Genomic DNA, 23,683 nt, shown 5'->3' on the forward strand with positions numbered 1-23,683 from the left:
AATAAAATAAATTCACCCTGCTATGGGACCCACTGCCTTGTTATTTGGTCTAGGTGTGCTTTATTGGGATAGTGATGAGTCAGTGGAGAATCCTGTATCCTATTATTTCCTATTATCTGTCTTATCTGTATAATACACTGGTGTTCAGAGTTGTGCAGTGCCCTGCCTTAAGACAGTCCTTAGAAAATTTGTGAAACAATATGACGTTGTAGTTTGCCTTTTACTTTAAATAGCCATCTCTAAACAGATTAATGTTATGGTCTTGACTGTATTTTCAATTATACCTTCTGTTGTTTCATTTTCTCAAATGAATCTCCTTGAAGTTAGACATCTTATTCAGGGTTACTTTCTGGCCATTTTGTAATTCAGCTACTAAGAAAATTTGTTTTATATGTTGATCCTCTCACTATTTATTGTTTTTGCTCTCTGTCTTCTGGTGTTGTTTTTTTTTCCAATTTCAAAGAAATTTGTTGCAGCAAATTTTCTGATACGAAAAAACCCTACAGCCAAAGTATAGACTATTAAAAATCACTCAGAAATATCTGTTTGCTCCAATGCTGTCCGAACAAGTAGAACAAGTTTGAAAAGTTTGATTCCAGTGTCAGTCTGTTTTTGAAAATAGCTTATCCAAAATGAACCATGTTGTATAAGAGATTTTGTTTGTTTATTTTCTTTATTAGCAGACAAAGGTGATCATCCATTATCAAAACATATAACTGGCGAATATTTGACTTCTGAGAAGTGGTTGCAGAAGTATGGCCTGAAAGCTCAGAAGCTTACACTGTATGATGCACTTGCTGATAGTGTTTTTCACCATGTGGATGGGCCTGTTGACATAAACACTAAACCAGAGGATGAATGTTTACAAACTGATGCTGTGAGTATTGTTCATTTTCCCTCATGTCCTATGAGTTGTTTGTTTTTTCTTTTAAAGCTTGAAAACTTGGTTGATGGATAAATTGATAATATAGTGTATGGCATTGTTGTTTTGTATTTTTTGTTAAAATCAGATTATTAATTATTGAGCAGAATAACAATGTCTCAAAGAGCTTTTTGAGAATGACTGCTTTAAGGACTTCTTGCTGGTTCACATACATTCTAAAAGGAAGAATCAGGACTGGCTTAATCAATGCCTTGGTTTTCTTTGTATTTCTGTGGGGTGGGGCAATTTCTTGTTATCTTTGGAGGATGTGTTAGTCTCAGATGCTGCAGTGTCCTCTAGTTCCTTAAGAAAATTTGGATTGATTTGTCTTCTATTTGTTTTTCTCAAGCTTTACTATTGACTGTTTGGTAAGCTTCTGTTTTTTGCTAGCTGCAAGAATAAAACCACTTTCTATAGAATCTTTTTAAGAGCAAATTATGTGAAGATCATAGCCCATGTTTATTTCTACTCCTGTTCATGTGCAGCAAGCATGTATCTTTGAAGTTTGTTCCCCAAATATTAAAGGCAGTGCAAAATAATATGTTTTCCACGTGAAATGTGTTTTTCGTTTTTGTAGGAGACAAAGAGGAAGATAATTCATGCAAGATACTGTGACAAGTTTGTACATACCCTCTGGAAAGATGGATCTGTAGTTCATGTATATGTTACTACAGAAAAGTATAAGCAGTACGAAGAGAAGATGAGGAAAGCTCTCAGACAAGTGGAAGGGAGGTTTGTGTTCTTTCACATAAAATCAGTTTGATCACTTTACATGAGTGTTGAAAAGTTTGACATTTACTGTCATAATAAGTTGAAGTGGTTGGTAAACTGACAGCAGCAGTACTAAGCCAGAAGTCTATTTAAATCAGAATCTTGTATGTTGGGTTTCTTAGTAGCTATAGAAGAAAACTGGTGAAGATTTTGAACTTTTGTTCTCCTTCTGAAACACAGGTGTGAAAGTCACTCTGCACATTTTTGAAGTACTGCTAAAAGTGCCAAAGAAGTATTGGGACTATAAGACGGCAGACAGCTTCAAAAATCATTGATAAAACTTACTGAACATTCATCCTGTGTACCTAAGATCCCTTGTGACACCAAGAAGCACAGCTTGGTTTGTGCCTGTACTGATAATGGTTATCTGCCCTTTTGTAATTTGGTGTTGAAGACAAGTTTGAACAGTCTAGATCAGAGTCAGTAATGCACATGATCACAAGTTCACTGCTCAAATTAGCAGTGTAATTTACATTTCTGCAGCCATATGGACACTCAGGTTTTGTATGACATCTACAAAATAATAGGTAGTCTAAGGAAAACCTGTTGTAGAACAGAAAAAAAAAATGTTGCCCTCTGGTTTGCATATTAGGACAACAAGATGCCTCACTGAAAAAAGAAGGATGTGAAGCTTTATTTTATTGGTGAATTTTTCATTTTATTTCTCCTTCCCTACCAAAACTATAACAATCTGATTATATCTAGCAAGGTCAAACAGAGTTGTGTTACTCCTTCTAGTTTATCTTCATCTTACTGTATTTAGGATAACATTTACATACTATCAAAGGACAATTTGAGATAAGCAGTTTTGGTGAGTATGAATTTTTGAAATCCAAGTCAAGATTGCTGTTTTGAATGTTTCATCTAAATGTAAAAAGTCTTGGTAGACCTCATCAAACACTTTGGGTGAAATAACTAATGACAAAATATATATCAGTAGCTACTGTAGCAGTATCCTTGTATTTCCATGTTATAATTTTTCTGAAACCCTCTGTGGAGATGAATATTTTTCCCAGGGCCATGATGTTCCATGTGTTAAATGTCTCTGTTTCAGAGTAGATAAGTATTTTATGACTCTCAAGGGAAATCAGGTTTGGACTTCCTGCATCCATTACTGAGAAAATGTCCTTGTGCAGAGCAGTATGTATGCATGTATTTTAACTGGCTGGCACATCCCAGTCCTGTTTAAAATGTAAATCAAACTCTGTATTTAAGGCTCAAGGTCCACAAACCATTGAAGCATCTGTGTTATATTAAGGCTCTTTGAAGTGCTTAAGTTCCTTGGAGAAGAGGTTCTCAAGTGGTTTCCTGAGAAGGGAGCCATAGTAATATAGCCTTAAATGATTTACTGAGATGAGTCTGGAAAACAGATACAGGCACCATAGTTATACCACTTGTTACATGTTGCTTCCACGTTGCATTTCCCAGCCCAAACTACCTGATAATTGACTTTAGAAAGGTGCTGTATTGTTTTCTATTGAAATAAAAAACTAATAAAAAACTAAAAATATCTTGTGATGTAGGGACAGAGGACTGATTCATCAAGTGCTTCTGACAGTGACTACTAACAGGTCCTTTGGGAAATAGAATAAGCACAGCAGTGACAAAAAGATCCTACCTTTCAGATTCTGATACATAGAGCTCCAAAGATGTTACAGAACAGGTTTTGATTTTTTTTCCTCCCCCAGGATTAAGTGGCTTCAACAAGGAAGCAGAGGGCTTTTTGGGAATGTGTTTGAAGATGATTTCTATATTCTTATTGATACATCCCAGTCTATGAAGAACAAGCTGCCACTAGTGAAGGAAAAAATATTTCAGCTAATGCAGGTATGATAAAGGGATGACTCTGAAGGCTGAGGAACATTTTAGAGTAAACTGATCTTTTCTGGATAGTTGTTACTCTACTTGTTGTTTAATTTTAAAAAGTTTTTTGAAAACAGCAGCTTTCTAAAAATATTTAGATTTTTATTCGTGTGCTCATTTTTTAGTTAAGAATTTATATTTTCCTCTCATTTATACAACTAATTGAAAAAAACAAGAGAAAACATTAAAAATGCTTAAGTCATTCTTTCCCTCAAGCCACCTCACTTCTAAAAAAAAGAAAAACAAGCAAACTAAAAAACAAACAACAACAAAAAAAGCCAAACCGAAAACAAGCTATGCAATGAAACGCCTTTTGGCATTTTCATTTTCACATTTAAACAGTGTCATCCAATTCTATTGGCTTGTTGTGATTTGTAATGTGTGTTCTAGATTCACTTTCATGCTTCTGCAATAGAGGGTGTAGAATGTTTTGGATTTCTTGCATCTTACAGTGACTCAGAACTTTGCACAGGGACTGGCAAAGTGCAGGAGTACCTGAAAAACTGTGAGTACTGGAAGATACACCTAAGAAAGGATTGTCTTGTCTAGGGTTAGAGGTCTACAATGATGTCACCTAAGCTTACATTAATATTTCAGAGACATGATTAATTTTAAATTTCTTTAGTCCTAAGAGAAGTAACTGAGATGAAAATTCAGTCTGGCGTTGATAGCAGTAATTGGTAGGACTAAAAAAATTGAAAAACTATGACAGAGAGGTTTTTGAGCTAAGTGCTCAAGACATAGGACATAGTATCTTGTGGTCCTCTAAGCAGATCAGCACTGGAAATATGTTATATACTGTATCAGAAAGTTTCACAGGTAGCTGCACAAAAATTATGATGAAAGGGAAGCAAAGACTATTGCTTCCCTTTCATCATAATTTTTCAGGCTCTGAAACTTTGTACTTGCTTGCACAAATCTTCCCTAACTTATAGCTTCGGTCGAAAATTAGCTTCAGCAAATTCTTTATTTTCTCCTGCTGTCCTAGTTCTCCTTGCCAGCGCTCTTTATATGATTCTTGTTCCCCTCCTCTAAATGATATCTTACTTTCTTTCTGATTTCAATTTCCTCTGGTGAGCAGTGATAATCTCTTTCTTACACCACTGATCATATCTGGTTTCATCTCTCTCTTTCATGCCCTCCTACACATTTGCTGTTTAAATTGTTTGAGAAATATGAGTATATGGAGACTTACTTTGGGAATTTCAAGCAACCTTAATAGTTGCAAGCAATAAATGTCTCTGGCTTTGTATGTCTCTCTGGACACAATATCTTTTAATATTATTACAAGAATCATATTAAAAATATGAACATAATTTAAGCACAATTTAATATAGTTATAATAATCATAATAAAATAGAAACATATTTTAATGTGTTATAATAATTTAATGCAATAATATAATTAATTATATAATAATTAAAATAATTGCTGTTACTCAGTATTTCAGGAAACAAGTATTCTTTCTTTTAATAGTAGGTAAAATTCAGATGTTGTCTCTTACAGGAGCAACTGAGACACAAGAAGAGATTTAACTTTGTGAAATTTAGTGCCCAAGCAGTGGCATGGCAAGAGAAACTTGTTGAAGTTAATGAGGAAAATTTGCAAGATGCTTGGCTTTGGATAAAAGGGCTTGAGGTAATACGGCAGCTAACTATTACAAAGAGTGTTTGTTTAAAGCTGTGTGTGTTTCTCCACTTTCTGTATGGCTGGGGTGATTTTGCATAGACTGTCTTTGACTTGAGTAAGCTGACAATATAGATGATGGATAAAATTAAGTAGATCTGAATACAATGTGTTTGTCAGGTATAATAATCCTTTAACAATGGGCCTGTTTAGGAAATCATATTAATTCAACTTGCAGCCTGCTATGTTTAGCAGCCAAAATGTGAGCATTGGGCAATTTGAATTCCGTAGGAATCCTGTAATCTCTCAGACCCTGTGTTTAAATTTGTCATTCTTGCTGCAGGGCTGCTGCATGGATGAGAGGTGTTGCTGGCTAACTTACTGCTCAGAGGTGGTACAGGAGACCAAAGCCAGCAAACTGGAGAATCATTTCTAGTCCCTTTTGATGGATAGACAGCTAACTTTAGGTGCCATAGAAACATGAGAACAAACATACTCAAACCAAACATCTTTCTAGCCGGTATTCTCTCTGTGACAGTGGCCAAAGTCTGAGTGTTTTTCAAAACAGCAAAACTGCTTGTAGTCAGTCACAGTCATCCACCAGATTGTAACTATCAGCAGCTTTAGGACCATTAAATGTGGACAGCAATGTTATGAACACAGGACTAAAAATCAGTCATGCAAAGGTATAGATACATCCCACATTATGTTTTCTAGCACAAACCCCCGTGTTCATGCAATAAAACTCCTCAGCATTATGACAGCTCTTCTTCAGCCTTAATATGAAATTCCTGGGGATGAGGGAATTGGGTAAGCAACATAATACCTCTGAGACTACACAGCAAGATCAATAACTTGGTATTCTCAGAAAACACTAACAGACCAACACACAGAGAAAAGGAAGCATTAGTGTGGCCTCCCTGAGCAGCTGAACACTTGTAACTGAGCTCATTTTGCCTTATTTTGCTGCCCTCCTTGAGGCTAGAAAACTTTTCTGTTTAACTCATGTATGTTGTATAGCATCATGAAAGTTCAATAATACTTTGAACTACCATATTTTGATACCATCTTGTATATGCATTAGTGAATGGCCTTTTCCATCATTATTCATAAAAGTATGAATTTTTTATTATAAATTTCATTCTAAGTTTAGATCTAGATATTGAAATGGAATAGGAAATGGCACAAGAACAGGCTACTTTCTTTCAGGGATGACATGTGCTGCTGACCTTTTAACTTCTTTTAAGCATTGCAGGCATAAGTCTGAGATCAAAGAGCTGTCTTTACAGTGAAGTGAAATGAACAGAGGGTTGCTCTGGAATATTATTCAGAGTAGATCCTTTGATCCCATTTTATGCTCTTTGGTCCCAAGATTATGAATAAGGAAGCTGAGCAGCAAACAGTAACTAACTGCTCCTTAAAAATCCTTTAGGTGTAATAACATCTAAAATTTTAGTGGTAGTACTGTCATATAGTTGAAATGTGTCATTGCTGTTTAAACACTGATAAAACTGGTGTATATTTGTAACAGTAGAAATTGACAAATCTAAAATGAACCATAAGGTACAGTTATTTTTTTTAAACCTTTACCATAAGGTAGAGGATTATTTTCTGCACATCATCAGCATCCACCCTATGTTCCCATGATGTAAAAAGAAGTGAAGAAAGCTGTCTTGTTTTAAATCTGTTTGGCCAATTTATGCATGATAATGAACAACGTGTCAAAAACTTTATAATTACTAAAACATCAGGAGTATTAGATAAATTTAACAGCTTTGGCTGGTTATTTCTTATGAGTGGGTACTGATAAGAATTGCTTGTGAGTCAGAAGATAATTAAGTAGATGAGCTATCACATTGCCTGGCCCATACACTCTTATATAGCCATACAGACTAACTGTCAAAATGTACCTTCTATTCCATTTCACCTGATTTCCTTTGCCCTGGTGGGAAGGACTGGAAGAAATTTTAACACACTTAATAGGAGTGAAGAAATAATGATATCTCTTAGCATATATTTGCATGTATGGGTCAATGTTAGATATTTACATTTATCTTCTGTAATGCATTATATACGTGGATGCTGAATCTCTTCTTACACCACTACAATCCTCACTGCCCTCCAGAACAGTACTCAGGTGTTATACACGCATAAAACAGACTCTCATCTTTTTAGAGGTTTTGCTTTGGTTCCATTAAAAGACTGAGACTTGATGAAATAGTTTTTCATACTGGTAAACCTGACACATACCTTTAGTTTAGAAGGTTTTGTACACAATGTTTGAAGGGTGGACAGTTGAAGATGTAAAATGTAGGGCTTAGGTTCCTGAGCCATGAAATGTGTTTCATTGAATTTAGAGTAAAAAGAGGAAAGGCAGATCATGATCACTAAGCATGTGAATGACATAGGAAAAGTGCTAGTATTACTCCAGTGGAAATTTTTAGTGAGCACAGCATTAGTTAGTTGTAGCAACAAAACATGCCCAGCAAACTTTTTTGTGGTAAAATATAAATGATACTTCCATTAATGTGTGAAAGGGGTAGATGGGAGAGAGTTTGGAAAAATATATTTGGGAAACCAAGAACACCTTTAGCAATTTTGGCAAAATAAAATGGTGCAACTCTTTTGAGCAACTTTTAACTGTTTGATTAAGTAAAATATGTGTTTCAAGGGAGTGTGATGAGTTGGCAAGCAGGAGCATCAGTGGTAAAAATGAAGGGAATGTATCTTTTTTCTTACATCTTCCTATCTGTTTGTAGTCTTTTAGTGATTGCTTTTGCTTGTACAGCTCAGATTGCTGCTGCCAGCATTTTGCTTCTATGTGTTTGCATAAGCACTGAATACCAATCTGGTATCAATTTATTTTCATTGGCACTTGCTTAGCTTTTGTTAGCTACATGACATAAATGTTTTCACCATTTTATTAGTCATTTTGGTTCTGTATTGTCCCTTGAATCAGTACACTGTCATTATGAATTTAAGAACAGAGGCAAAGAATTGTTTGTATTTATAGCTGTTTCTTGGTCTTTTTCTCCTTGGTTTCTTAGGTTGGAAGTTCCACAAATACACTCAAAGCTCTCCAGATTGCTCTTGCTGATACTGACAGTCAGGCTATTTATCTCTTGACTGATGGGAGACCTGACCAGGTATTTCAATATGAGAAAACAGAAAATGCAGAAAAGAGGTATCAGCAGTTGGAATTATGAGATGAATGTCATGCCTGCAGTGCTGAGTCTTGTGGAGTCTCTTGGTTGTCTATTGGCATTGTTTCACAGTTTTTCTAGCTAAAAGCATAAATTAATATTTTACCAAAGAATAATTTGGCTTCATGTACAATTAATATTTTTATTTTAAAGATTTTTATTAAAAATCTTAAAATTTCTTTTTTATCTTTTTAATTTCTTTTTTACCTTGTTAATTTCTTTTTTTACCTTGTTAATAATGTCTTTTATACCTTTTTGACAGTTAAACAAAGGAAATGGCTGATATTGCTTTTAAGTATTAAAACTCAACCAACACAAGTATTATATTGCAAACATTGCTTAATTTGTCAAGATTTTTTAGTATTTTGAACAACTGAAATGTTATCAGAATTTAGAGAACTGAGTCAATAGTTTTTTCTACCAGATCATTCAGCATTTTTGGAGATGGTAAATCTACTTTTTTACCTAATTTTTATTTCTTTATGGGAGGAGGAAACTAGCTTTCCTATTTTCTCAGCCTCTACTTTGTTCCTGGTATTGAATCAACTTTCCTTTGAACTAATTTGGTTTCTTAAAAAGATACACACTCATACACTTCCAAAAATATTTTTATATATATTCAGTGATACTAAACACTAATGTAGTACTTTAATTTCCTAAACATTAGTACTTTTTTTTAAAACTTCAGAAACAAAGAGTACTGATTATATTAATAATTTATATAATGTGCCTTAATGCACTTATCAGTCTTTCAAACTCAGTTTTAAGTTAGCTCATTTAGCTAATTTCTGATTGAAATAGCAATCTGTATAGAGTGGATGTTTTTAACTGATCTCTATCTGTCTCTGAGCAACAGAACGACTGATTAAATTCTAACAAATTGTCCATGCTTTGATGAATATGTTTCTAGATGCCACATTTTTAACATAAAGGTTTTTTTGATTTTCAGCCCCCCCAGATAATTTTGGATGAAGTCCAACTTCACTGTAAAATTCCCATCCATACTGTATCCTTCAACTGTGATGATATGGAAGCCAATGAATTTTTGTATGAACTATCTACTAAAACAGAAGGACGGTTTCATTATTACAACATTTATTTGAGTGATCCTAATACTACAGAGTTTATTTTTGTGAGTATCTACAATCAATGTATTTGCTGCTTCATGCTATTTTTAAGAGCCACATTACTTGCACTATTGTGATTTCATATTACAATAGATTACTAAAAAAGAGAGGGTTAATCCTAGTCAGATTTGACGTGATATGAAAGCAATAATGTGATTGGTTTGCTTGTAAAATTTTTCTAGACAACAACAAAAAAAGGCAAAATATAATGCAAATTACATTTGTAGTGCTATTGTTGCAAACACATTCTCCCTCTCCTAATGCTCCCTCTTGAAAACTAAAACCTAAAGGTACATGTAGACCAAATCAGCTCTGGAAGAAACACGTGATCTCTGCTGTTTCAGAAATAAGTTACTGTTTAAAATGAAAGTATCGTTTGTATCCTGTTAATCAATAAGAGAATGCAGAGCTGAATTTGAATTATAATGATTCTATGGATTTTTGTTACAAGTCTGTTCCAGTGTAGCTGCTTGGGAGAGATCTATAAGAAGTAAGATGGCTAGAATAGCAATCATTTATCAAGTGTGACTAAGCAGCTCAACAAAATCCCCAACAGGAAATTTCTGAATAAACTAACAGAAACACCCATTTGAAATGTATTCTCGCTTTTAATTAAAATTAATACTCAGTGAATTGATTGCATAGATTTCAGAAATGGTGGTAGTTGAACCATGAGAACAAGGCAGTACTGGGAAATTTGAACTTTACAGACACCAATTGGAATGAAGATGTGAAAATAATCTAGCTCTTGAAAAATGTCAGTGTATTGGGCAATTTCAGTGATTCTGCTGGTGTGACATTGCTCACGTTGGAAAAATGAGGTCCAGAGTCTGTGTTGTACATCTCCAGACTTGGACATGGGAGCCTGTGGTCCTGTAGGAGCTGTACAGGGATCATTGTTGGAATTTCCTTCCTGTTTCCTCCTCTAGCCTAAATGATTCCTACTCAGTTCCAGTGTTCACTTAAAGAGTATGTTTTTTGCTTCCCTGGGCCTGGGACAGTATGTGATACAGCTGAGATCTGTACAATAACAGGCAATGTACCTTGTATTGTATTTTATTTATTTGCTTATTTTCTTGTTTGCTTGAAATGAGTAGAGCTAGTGACCTCTCTACCTTATTCAGAAATACAGCTGTTCATATCTCAAGGGGAGCTGGCTAGTTAGGGAATACTTGCCATTTTCCTGGAAAGGAAGAATAATTTGAAAGGCTATAATGCCAAGCACAAGAGCCTACCTGAAAAAGTATACAAAATCTGGAAGCTGTCCTGAATGATTATTCGGAATTATTATCAGAACTTGAATCATTTCAGTTCAGAAATGAAACATATTTTGGAGTAATTGTACTAAAACATTTGATTTTCTTTTTTTTAGAATAAAGACATATATCTTTTGAAAAAAGAAATTGATCAAGGAGAGAAAGATCTAGAGAAAGTGAAGACCTTTCATGAGAAAAGTCTGATGATGAATTCTTATAGTGAAGAAAATTATCCAGAGAAAAAGTATGTCCTTGTTGTGTAATTGTGTTAATGATAGGTGTGAACCATCTCTTACATTTTTCCTTTTTAAAAGATGGTTGTTGCTTTCTTACTCTCAGGGGTTTTTTTAACAACCAAGGTAATGGAAAAGAAAACTCTGGAAAAATTAACTAATACTGTGATGCCTGAAACAAAATTATCTCAAATATACCAATAGTCTCAACATATTACGAATAATTAAAGCAAAGAGGGGAAATTATTTTTTTCTCTCCAACATGTGGTAAAATTGATCCCTCTGACCTACAGAATTCATGAAAAATTATTGTCATCTAAGTTGAGCTGGCTTGATACCTCATGACTAAATGACTGCTCATTGGAATATGCTGATTGTAACATGAATTATGTACAAATATACTTGTGTATTTATTTGTGCAGTGATACTAAAAATATTTAAAAATGCATTAAAAGAAATCAAATTTCTAAGACAGAAATCTGTTTAAAACAGTAAAAGAATGAAAATTAAGTAAAAATTATTACAAGTGGACAGTGATGTGTTATGATTTCATGTGTGAAAGAGCAGGTAGGATTTCCAGTATGAAAATGTTTTTAACTGCTTTTTTTAGAATCTGCATATTTTATGTTTTATTAATTCTAGGACACAGATATATATGTGTGTGTATATATATATATGTGCATATGTATGTATGTGGCAGATATTCTCATTGCTGATGGTAGTTACTTAGCCCTGGGATTCAAAGTAACTATTAGAGAGCATTCTGTTCTTATTCCAAATACATGAGTGTTATCTTAAAACTAATGAACATATTTTAAATAAACTAAGAAATTACATTAAAAAAATTTTAAAAACCTAAGAATATTTTAACCTGCTTTGAACTCTCCTTTGAAATGCATATTAGTATAACAGAAAATATTTTGCACAGTTCAAAGCATTTGAAATCAGTGTTTAAATTGCCAGAAAACTTCAGCTGAGTGGTTTTTAAAGTGGTGTCATATATTTGCAGTAATTTCTTTTTGTTACTTACAAACTGTAATCACAAGCAGACACATACTGTGTCCCTGTTTCTAAACACATTGAAGATCTGAGTACTTCTCTTAGGAGTAGGCCGAGCTGTGCTTCAGAAGGACCATCAGTGCCATCACATCAGCAAGCCAGGCCAAGCACTGCTGCCAGTCCAGCCCAAAGAAAGAGAGCATTATATGCAGGTGAGACTCATATGAGCTGTAATTCTCAGCAGAATTCATTCACTAACTTGAAAAGATTCTGTTACAAATAGCAAAAATCATCCCTCGTTTTGGGAACAAATGAATAATTTGCTGACTTAAGTAATCATCATTTTGAAAATCTAAACTTCTCTTCATCTCTACTTTTCAGCCATCCTACTTATTTGGTGCAAAGAGACAAATGTCTGCTCATTTGTGCTTTGTTACAGGCCCTGCCATGAAAAAGTAGCTATTTAAGCAGAATGTTTTGAAAACTCTATAAACAGTTTTTTAACAGTAGGTATTAAGCCCTAATCTCTTTTTATTCTAAGTACATAATTGGCAAGAATAAAGAGGTGATCTATATTGTACCATTTACAGCATTACTTACACTAATGTGTCCTCTTACTATATCCATGATACTACATTTCTCCTGGAAGTGTGCTTTGTATGCAGTCTGAAACTAAATTTCCCCATCTGAAATAAAATAAACCCTCATCTTTGGGAAAAATACAAAGTACAATTTAGCGTTGAAGTAGAGTTCTGCTTGATGTATTGTGTAGAAAGTCACTTAAAAACTGAATACCAAAGAGGAACACAAAAATCTCAGGCATGTATTTGAGCAGTAAGTCAGCTCTCTTCCTTTCTTTCCCTTTCAAAAACTATAGATCAAACAAAGTCAAGTCTGCTGCAATTCCTGAGCCGTGGTGTAAAATTTAGGGAAGAAAGCCCAGAGGAAGGAGTGTCTCCAGAGGAAAAGAGTTTTTCTGTCAAAAAGGCTGTGAATTGTACAACCATTTTCAAAGGCAAGTGGGCAGAACAAGAAGCTCTGACTAGGGAAGATGGTAAGGTGTCTCCCATTACATTTGGTACTAATGGTACCTCATTTGGGGCAAAGCTGTGCAGATCTGCAGTACAAAGGACTGAAACTCAACAGAGATACAGAGCTGGACATGAAGTTGGGTATTGTGACAGTGTCCTTACAGCTGTGTCCAGACTCCTGCCAGTTCCCAAACTAGCCTTTTACAACTGGGTTTTCAATGGGGCTCAGAAATACATCCAGATAGTATTAATTTCTTTCAGTAATTAGTCCAACTCTGAACTTTATGATACGTCTTCTAAGTAATTCTAAAACCTTACCTATGACATTTGAAGATGTTTGACTTCTTTACATTTCAGCATCTTATGTTTCGTTTTTTATATATCTTCTTTAGAGATTTTCATTGTGGTGTACCTTAAATTAGCTACTCTTGGCCATCTCATTAGTGGTGGTACTTGGTGTCACATCTTGACTTGGGAAATAGGCTGGTTAATGTTTGGTCTTGGTCAGAAATAAATAAACTGAAAAAAAATTCAGTTTAAAAAACAAATTGCCTTCCTATTTTATAAATTTCTTCTCTGGCTGATTAGGGCTCATGAGGCATATAGTAGCACTGTTACTATTGATCATGCACCAGGAAGGTGAGGAAAACTAATTTTCACTGATTAATTTAGCAACTGAAATGCTGTACAGTTGTTGTGCATAATGCAGCTTGTAGGCTCAAATAAAAAAAATGATGCTGTTATATGGTAACTAATTTAGGCATACTTTTGTGCGCACGAAACCTCTGAGATAACAAAATGCAAATGTTTTCTCTTAGATCTGAAAATGCAGAGTGTGAAAGGGGCATCTGAAAGGTATGTGTGTGCAGATATAAATGCATAACAAAACTTACAGTTTACATACTTTCTTCAGTAATTTCAAAACTTTCAAATGTATTCCTACCTTAAGCTACATCTCAGTCTTTCTTTTCTAGCTCTCTAGATGTCTCTTCAGCTCTTTGGTTAAAGACCCACGGCTTGGCTGCTAGGCGACTCACCATCATGGATGCCTTAGCTCCTACAACTGTCCTTCACAGTACAAAATACATCCCAGTTCTGGACAAGCATGTAGTTTCTAAAGTATTTGATAAGGTAAAACTCCTATACTGTTTGAAAGCTAGAACAAAACTTGACAGTGTTTTCAAAAGGTTTTTTAAAATTAATTTCTATGAATGTCATAACAACATTTTCTGGTATTGTAGATTGTTGATGTGCACTAAATGTGTCATGCATGTCTGAATGTTCATTCATGCATCAATAAGAAGATAAAACTAATGGTTAATAGTATGTCTTGCATACTTTACCCTTAAGTTCTTTCACAGTTACCAGCTGATGTCAGTGTGCAGCCATTGGGTGTTTGGCAATTTCTTGAGCACTGCATCCTCCACTGATACTGATTCACTGGAGGATGTCTGTTATTCCATAAAGTCATCTGGAAAAGGGTGCTGGTGCACATTTTGTGGATTTGTGCATTCTCAACTTTTACGTGGGACTGCTAAGACATTTTGAAAAGTATTGTCATTCAGGAATTAAAATTAAATTTTGAGAGCTGTAAGACAGTTGTAAGAGTGTATAAAATTGTGGAGGAATTCTGTATCATAAAGTTTAAATTGCTATTCCACTTATAGGAAATCCATTTCATGGCAAATTCCTCTAATTTTTCTTGTGTGATGTATCCTGCCAAAGTTCTATGAATATGCTGCAGCTCATTTCAATTAATAAAAACTATTTCTTTAAACAATGCTCAAAGAAAAAGCTAACCTTTTTTAAAAATAATAAAGAAAGAAAAAGGGATTTTTAATAGAATGTGGTATAGAACTAAGTAAAAGATTTATAGCAAATGTACACAATTTTACATTTTAAAGTATTCATACTTGTTTTTTAAATTTAGGAAGGGGAATTTTTGCTAAAACATGCAGACTGTAGAAGAAAAACCAGTTCCTCTCTTTTGGTAAAACCAAGTCAAAATCAAGATCTGTAAGGATTTTTTTTTAAAGTGTTAATTCTATTTTTAAAAATAAAATTAAAATATGTCTTTTTATATGAGAACATTTTTAAAGGTATACATTTTAACATTTCAGATGTAAAATAGCCATTTTTCAAAAGAATTCAAAGAATTCAGACATTCAATGGTTATAAAACTGTGCAAAACAATCTACCATAAATTTAAAACAAAATACATTGGGAATTTCACAAAACTCTTACATCTCCTTTGTGAGCAGTCACTTCTTTTTCCATCTTCTTCTGAATATATCTGAAAGGTCCTCTTTTTTCCATGTTTTTCAATGAAAAGCCCTTGGAGTCCTTTACAGACAACCCTTGCAAAAATAAAGCAGTCTGTCTTCGAAAGTAGTCTAAATTATGATTCAGCAAGTACTGTGTACAAGTAGTTTTTAATAGCAATTCATAGGAACTCCTGGTAGTGTAGTTCAGGACTGAATTAAGTTCAGTCTTATTTGAATTGACAGGTGCTGTACAGAATCCAAACAGTGATCCATGGGCTTTCTTTAGATTCAGGGATGTAAAGGCAAAATAATAATTTTTGTAATTTCTTCATACCTACTAATCTCCATTAGTTGTAATAAGACACTCAGTTTCACAGGCAGTGGAGAATTATTGTTCTGTGTATAAAGGAATGGATTTTTCTGGATCTGAAGGTGAGTATGGAAAAGAAAAAGAAAGTTGAGGGTTGCACACAAGGTGAAAGCAGTAGAATTTTTGAGCTACAGAACCCATTTGACCTCAAGCTTCAAGCCAGCATATCAAGAAAATAGGGTGAGACTAGGCAGTGAGCTTGAATGGGAGACTTTCAGGATCTTGATTATTCCAGTACTTCAGAAGATTCCATTGAAGATAATAAATGTACAGATAATTTTGCATTCTTCCTTCTGAGATCTTAGATTTCTTGGGGTGGAATGCAGACATCCTTGCCTGCTTTTCAGGAGACAGTATAATTTTTATTTTTGGCCTTTGCTGGCAGTGATGATGGAATAAGTATGAACAGTTTTCTTGGAGATGCAGCAAGAAAAAGGTTTCCATGACAACTGTTCATTAACAAAAGCCTGACCTGTTGTTTTCAGTTCTGTGCTGTCAGTTTCACCTGAGTTATTTCAAAGAGGTTAATTTATTAAACTACCCATCCAGGTTCATATTCAGAAAAAAATATAATGGCTTGGGAGCTTGTCTAAATTATGCTATGTTAATTCTGGGAGAAACCTTCCCTGTAGAATAGTGTAAATATATGTTACAGCCTGTGGCATCTAAGTACAGGTTTGCAAGTCATGAAGTTTTGACTCAGTGCTTTGCTGAAAAGAATTAGATTCAGCCAACAAAACCATCTTTCTTTGGTCTAAAATAGGAAAATTTTTATAGGGTTATTGTGCTTTGGTTTTGTCTTTAAGATTTTGAAATTTGAGGTTTGAAATAAAAGCCATTTTTAAACAAATGAATTCTTTTAGTGTGAAAGCTCAAGTATTTAATTTAGAAAATGGAAAAATATTATGGCAATAAAAAAATTTCTCTGTGATTTCTATCGGCTGAATCAAAATTTCACTTGACTTCGTGAACAGTTTCTATCAGCTGAATCAAATTTCACTTTGTGAGCAGCTTTCATTGTTCTCAAATTATGCATAGTATTTCAAGTTTAGTATTTGCTAAGAACACATTCCATTCTGGTTTTTGTCTTCAAAAGTATAATTATGTGTTTATGCTTGTCCTTCTATTCTACACAAAGTATTTTACAAACTGTACAAAATATTCTTGTTGCAAATGATGCTGTTTGTACTTGAAATTCCTCTCAGAATTTGTAAGACTATGTAGATGTGGGCTGCTACATGGTGAGGCCCTGCTGAACTTCTGTTACCTTGGTGTGGGTAACATCATAGACAACAATCAGAACTTGAAGAGGGGTCATCACTCCCTGCCTGTCAGCTTTCAAACTTCACCTGGAAATGACAAGTAGCCAGATATCTCTGCTTAGAATTATGGCAGAGATTTACCTCATCTGTCTCCAGCAAGATACTTTCACTGACATGTTCCCATTGTCTTCAGCTTTTAAGTGATTTTAAGATTAATTTCATATTAGGAGCTTCAATGTGGTCTGGCACTGATGTGACACAGATTTATTAATCAGAGAGACACTGTCCTTGGCAAGAGAGGGTGATATAAAGCCACACTGCTGCTCCTGAAAAATTATTTTTGTTGCAATTTGAAATCCAGCTATGCTGAGATGATTCAAACACAAGTAAAGCATTACTGAAAAATGTTCTCAGTTAAACAATTCTCTTTATTGTTCTATTTTCTAATCGTTTGTCTTATTCCCCCAACAGGGGTTTTAGTTTAATGTAAATTGAACCTCTTCCATGTTTTTCTCATCTATATCCTGATCTCAAACAGGCACTTGGGGAAGATTCCCACTCACTCATATGCATTGAAGACAGGGGGAGAGTAACATTCTCTTTCCTCTGCAGTTTCTTCCTTGAATTTTTTTTCTTTGTTTATATTCAGCATCAAGACATTGATATGTAAAACAGCTTTTTGTTTACTAACTACTGAATAATTTAGGAGGCTGAAAGATGGTGGGACTTTGGACTGAGAGTTTGGAAGGCATCTTTCCTCCTCTTTAGTCATCCATTTCTAACCTTTTCTCTGCCTTTTGAAGATCTACTTGCAGTTGTATTCATTTTTATTTTATACTGAAGTTGACTTATGTAGGTATTGTATTGGGAGATTTGAAAAATATTGAAGTTCCTGATTCTGATGAACCTGATTAGGTTCCTAAATAGTCAAGACAAGTTTTGGTGACCAGTGTCCACCTTGTTCTCTCTTTGGTGATCAGTGTGATGGTGAGAAATATCTCTCTACAGCTTTACTACTTTAATTCTTTGTGAAATGAAGTCCTCCAGAAAAAGAACATTAAATACATTTAAATATTTACTCTCACACCTGTATGCTACAATTAGATGCTAGAAAGTATGAGAGTGTTTTAAGGCAGTAAAACCTGGAATATGGTCATACACTAGACATACTTGTTTCCTTCTAACTTAGATGATTAGACTGAGTTGTTTTACAGTACTGATTTAGTTAGAATTAGTAGTTAGGAATCTTAATTTGCAACTTCTTCATAATGAGATGGTTTAATTTTAGAAGAACTGGCTGAAAACTGTCCTAATTCTGACATTTGTGGTGCTTAGATTTTTCTTTCTGCAACTTTCAGTGTTCCTTCTGGCTGTTCTGAGCCTCGGCATTCAGTCATTCATAAATTTGTATGATAAATGATATCTGTGTCTTTTATTGTATGATAGATGTTGCCATTGGCCCATGTTAGCAGTGGCAAGAAGGGGATTGCACTAATTAATCCTTGGGCAGTGAATCTTGATGCCTATAAAAAGAAGCTGGAACAAGCAATTATATCCTATGAGAGGCAAGTCTACTCATCAGAAATTTATTATGGTTGCAGTCATGTTTCAGTTTTTTTCTCAGGTACTCAGTATTTCCTCACACATGCTTTGATCAATACTGATAATTCTGCATGTTGACACACTTTAGTCCACCATCAACATGTAGGTGAAATTTTATTTTCTTCCAAAAAACCCAAAAAAACAGCAGAATGTAAAAAACAGATAATAGGCAAGGAGATAAATAACAACATGTTGCTAATATCATGTTTTTTAAGTGACAAAAGCAAAATTATTTTACTTTTTGGGAGCAAACCTGAAACCAGTCATCCCTCAGGAGGAATTTGGCCATAAACAAAACATACAATGCTAGCCAGACTTGTAACTTAAAACTAAGCTCCTATATCAACAGGCTGGCACTTAATTTAAGGTCCTGCTTTTTGCTGCCAGCTCTCTATCATCCAACTATGGTTGGGTGCATGCAAAAATATAACTGAGGCACCAATTAGAAACTGACAATTTAAATTTGCTGATTTTTTTTTTTTTTGAGAGGCATATGTATTGTACTTTTAAATTAAATGTTAGTAAAAGCACAACAGAAGTAAAGAGGAAAAAGGCATTAGATCTCTAAACTACTTCTTTCCATGATCCAACTTTGTGCAATTTTTTTTAAATAATGCAGTTGACTACGGTGTAATTCAATAATCATATGAAAGCTTTGACTAGAATTGTTTTAATAAATATTTTTAGGCTGTATTCTAATAACATTTACAAATTTAATTATTTTATATGACCAAAACCCCCTTGATGACAAGTGTTTAGTCCTTGTTTTTTGATTAATTTCACAGGGAATATTTAAGGTTTGAGATTATTTTCCTTGTTAGCTATATGATCATACCAGTTCTTTCTAAGGCATGTTATATAGCTTTCTTTTCCAATCCTATTATCCTACATGGATCTTTTGTGATAAAATCATGACATTTGATTTGAAAATGGTCTTGATATGTCTAGTATTAATGGAGTTCAGTGAATAACAGTCTCCTGTTTTCTTTTTTCTGTCACTGAGACAACACTGTTGTTATCAGGCTGATGAAGAATTAATACAAATTGATTTGTCACTCATTTGAATAGAAGGTTCAAGTGGTTTATTTGTGATGGTGAATTCTGAAAAAAATTCAAGTTTTTCATTGCTGTGCCATACCACTGAATATTTTATATTTGCTGACTTTGATTTTAAGGAAAAGAAAATTGTTTTCTGGTTAAACTCTGATAGCATTGCCACAGTCTTCCTAAGACTTTGGTGATAAGAATTACTGTTTACTTCTGTTTACCAACAGAAATCAATGAGTCAATGTATTTACAATAGGAGGACTGAGTTCCTACTTCATGAAGAGGTATAGAAGACAAATCTACCTGAAGATCCTTATAACTGGCAATGCAAAAAAAGAGATCTTTTTGCTTTTTCTCTACATGTGAAACAGCAAACCAGTCAATTTTTTTTTAATCTAAATGTCACAGCCCTTTTCTAGTAACAGAACTTCCAAAAGCTGCAGTTCAGCTTTGTAAATAGTGATTGGTCACAAATTTATTCTGACACATGTAGATGAAACAATACATCAGGGCATCCAGGTTTCAAGCACGGAAGCAAACATGCCAGTATTTTCCCCATATGCAGATTGTATTTAGCACCAGAGAGGGAGAAAAGTGGCAAGGACAGAATTTTTGTGGTCTGACAAAGAGAATATACAGCATTAAAGGAGGAAAACACTGAAAGCTTCATAATGTGTTTGATTTTGTATAGCCAGAAGCTTTTAAAACCAACTCAGTTATGGGTGTGTAGATTTAGAAGGATGAAATAGGCATTGGAGCATGCTGAGACTGTATATTGGGAATGAACTAAGTAGTTCGTATTCTAAAAATGCTGGGATATAGTTTCTGGTAGATAAAATGAATAATCAAGAGTTTCGTATTCAGAATCTATTGTTAATGTGCTTTTTTTGTGCATGCACCAGTAAATCTGACAAGACTACTTGTAGTCAGTCAGGTTACAATCTGAATTTTTCCTAGCAATGAATTTGTTCTAGTATCCAAAGGAAATTTGGAAATTTTTTGTAGAATTACAGTAATTGGAATGATCAGTAAAGGTTTATTTCTATAGCTGAAATGAAGTAATTGAGTGATGGCTTGTTTGGGATGTTAAGCTAGATGATCTTATAAGAGTTCAAAATTTCTGTCTTAAAAAGCAAAAGCAGAAAGTTTAATGGTGCTTTAAAAAAATCTCAGAACTGCATTGCTTTGGGATAATCACTTCTGTTTTCCTGTCAGTAGTTTTTCTTCATAGCCAGAGTTTAATGAATTAGAAACCCAAATGGCACAACTGAGGGGTAATCTTAGCAGGGAAAAAAATTAGAAATTAGCATTGCTACATGCAGACTACATTTTCTGAAAATGTTTAATTGGAGGAACTGTGCAGCTTAACTGGCATTTAATCAGTTCTGTTATTTGATTTAACTTGCTGGTGCTGAAGACAGCCATCCATAGAAAATCCTGGCAGGATGCAGCAGTGATTGCCATTAAACCTTCTATGACCCTGGAATTGTCATGCTGTTATTTGATGGAAGATACTGCTTTCCCATCTTCTTTTGCAGTTGATAATTTCATAGCTGAATGATAAGGATACAATTTGATGATACAGTGTGCTTGGAATACAAATCAGTGCAGATATCTTAAGAAACGGTGTTTATTTGCTAGTTTTGAGATGATCAGCTGCACAAGGAACTGCGTTCCTTCAAAAACTGCTTTCCTTTCTTTAACAGGCGCCTGAACCTAGTTATTTGGAGAGCACTATCTCAGGAGGAAAGAGACAAGTAAGCTATCACTTTTGGTTTTCTAATGTACCTCTGAAGGTCATAAATATTTGGTAGGTTGTTATTTCTATATTTCTATAACCAACTTAATTTTCAACTATTTCATAAATATATCTTGTTTTCAAAAATGTATATATGATACGGAGTAATATGAAATTCTGGACCTCCCTTTTGTGGTGCTGATTATTTTAAAAGGAAAGGATGTGCATTCCATTTGAATGTTGCTTCTCTATCCTTTATCAGTGTCAAATGCAGGGCCTTGGGAGGGCAGCATGTCATTGCCTTTGACATCAGAGTAAATCTCTCATCCTGTAAAGAGCTCTCTAGTGGCTGGTTTGTTAAGGTGTAATAAGCAGCTTAAAAGCATGTGCTGGCACTGTACATCACTCTGGAAGTTTGTACTACACTAACTAGCCTATTTTTTTCTATTGATTTAGAAAAGTAATTGCTGTATAAACATCAGTGAAGTTAGCATCTGTTAGTGCCAGAGAATAAAGCGAAGATCAATTAATGAAAACTGAATGTGCCTGAAATAGTTCTCAGAAAAATGGGAATGAAAACTAGAATGCTTTTAAGAAGACATAAGCTAATGAGTAAAAAACCTACAGTTCTATAAGAAATAGCTATAGAAATATTATAGAAATAATATTATTTCTATAAGGAGAACTAAAACCTCATTCTGGTGCAGAGAGGAAATGAAGACTGCTAAACAAAACAGCATGTAATGAAAAAAAAGGAAATAGTTGTCTCTTGATAGACAATGAGTTGCAAAATATAGAAATTTGATAGGGTGTCATCCAAAATGTTTAATTATTGATAACATATGGACAGTTATACATGTAATGAAAAAGTAATAGCAATTGCACAGTTTATTGCTAGAGGAGCATATAAATTATTAGTATTGTGCATAGATATTCAAATATTTGATTTGTTTTACAGAAATTATGGCTCAGCCACTTGAATTTCTCTGTAGCTGTGTTTTTATAAGATATAGTTATACCAGGCATGATTGTTCAACCAAACACAGCAGTATCTGGATGAAATGCAAGACATTGTAGCATACAGAAGATAAATTGGGCAAATCTGATTCTTTATTCTGCCTTCACAATTTGTGACTCTATCTGTAGAGGACTGATGTTATTGGAATTTTTCCTACTTGTGACTATTAATTTCTTTAAAAATATTTTTTTTTTAAGATTTGAAGAGGATGGGCCAGTCCAATATATACAGCATAAAGAAACTTTGCTGGAGGCTTTAGAAAATTTGGGATGGCCAGTTTCCTATGAAGATGTAAAATTGTTAGAAGATGAGATATTGACAGCATTAACATATATACAACAAGCTTCTGATCTTCAGGAAGCTGTTAAAAAGGAAATTGAGAAAAGCTCAGAATCACAAATAAGCAACAATAAAAAGGTAATACATGGGAAGGGATTTTTTCCCCTTAGATATTCTTCTTCACTATGTACCTCTGGAATATTTTTTTCCATGATCATAGATGATAAAGTAGAATTGTAGCATGATGCTAAATAAAATAGATAGAGGAAAGAAGGTTGTAAAGAAGAGAGCAAGCTTTCAATTACTTTTTTAAATATTGGGGAAGTAGAAGTTCAGAAGCTTCAGACACAGCCACAGAAATTGAGCCTGTTAGAAATAAATCACAGCAAAGGATCTTCATCTCTGCTGTAATGATAGCAGGAAAGAGAAATAAAAGATATATTAAAGGCAATTTGATACAAGATTTGTGATTGGGTTAATATCTGATAAACAGGACTAAAAGATATTCTAATATTGGAGTAATTCACTGTAATCTTACATGGTACATTTTGTGTAAAAGAAAATATAGAGAGAAGAGGTGGGATTCAGCTTCATTTTTGTACACTAAAATTTGACTGTCTCTAAATGTGGGTATATGTAAACTGGTGGGCAATATCACAGCATTGTGAACTGAGTCAGTGGCATCTGGAGCTCATTCTGAAGTGGACACCCCCTTTTGGCTAGGCAGAGAGGCTTATTTTCTCTCTCCATTTCATTAATACATTAGTCTGGCTACTCTGAAACAACGATTGCAGTTAGTGGTTTTGTATATATGTATATGTGTGTGTTTTCTGTAGCTTTTGAGTTTTTTGATTCCATTAAGACTGCACATTTGAAAACATTTTAAAGTCTTCATAAAACAGACGATCTTGATTCATTTTACTTTAGTTTGAAAATATTGCATTGCTGCTAGAGCTATTTTGATTATTGATTTACCTATGCCTTATAATATCCCCATACAAGAGCAGCAGAAACATGTTTATGTTGCATTTGTTGAGTGTAATTTTACTGTTGCCTTGGAACAACCAGTGTG

General features: G+C 34.2%; 1 protein-coding gene across 1 annotated transcript in view; it reads left to right on the forward strand.

Annotated features, from left to right (window-relative positions):
- The window catches only part of VWA3B (von Willebrand factor A domain containing 3B), a gene marked incomplete at both ends in the record, with an annotated part of 56,795 nt that overhangs the window by 24,068 nt on the left and 9,044 nt on the right, over positions 1-23,683 (forward strand). The window contains 14 exon segments of the mRNA XM_084200993.1: positions 681-877; positions 1,500-1,654; positions 3,382-3,520; positions 5,063-5,194; positions 8,230-8,328; positions 9,335-9,517; positions 10,885-11,012; positions 12,011-12,063; positions 12,066-12,212; positions 12,878-13,061; positions 14,006-14,162; positions 18,374-18,492; positions 21,283-21,333; positions 22,530-22,749. Of these exon segments, the coding sequence (XP_084057119.1) occupies positions 681-877; positions 1,500-1,654; positions 3,382-3,520; positions 5,063-5,194; positions 8,230-8,328; positions 9,335-9,517; positions 10,885-11,012; positions 12,011-12,063; positions 12,066-12,212; positions 12,878-13,061; positions 14,006-14,162; positions 18,374-18,492; positions 21,283-21,333; positions 22,530-22,749 (1,964 nt within the window).

This window comes from Fringilla coelebs (assembly GCF_963513975.1).
Source record: "Fringilla coelebs genome assembly, chromosome: 2".
Classification (NCBI taxonomy): Eukaryota; Metazoa; Chordata; class Aves; order Passeriformes; family Fringillidae; genus Fringilla; species Fringilla coelebs.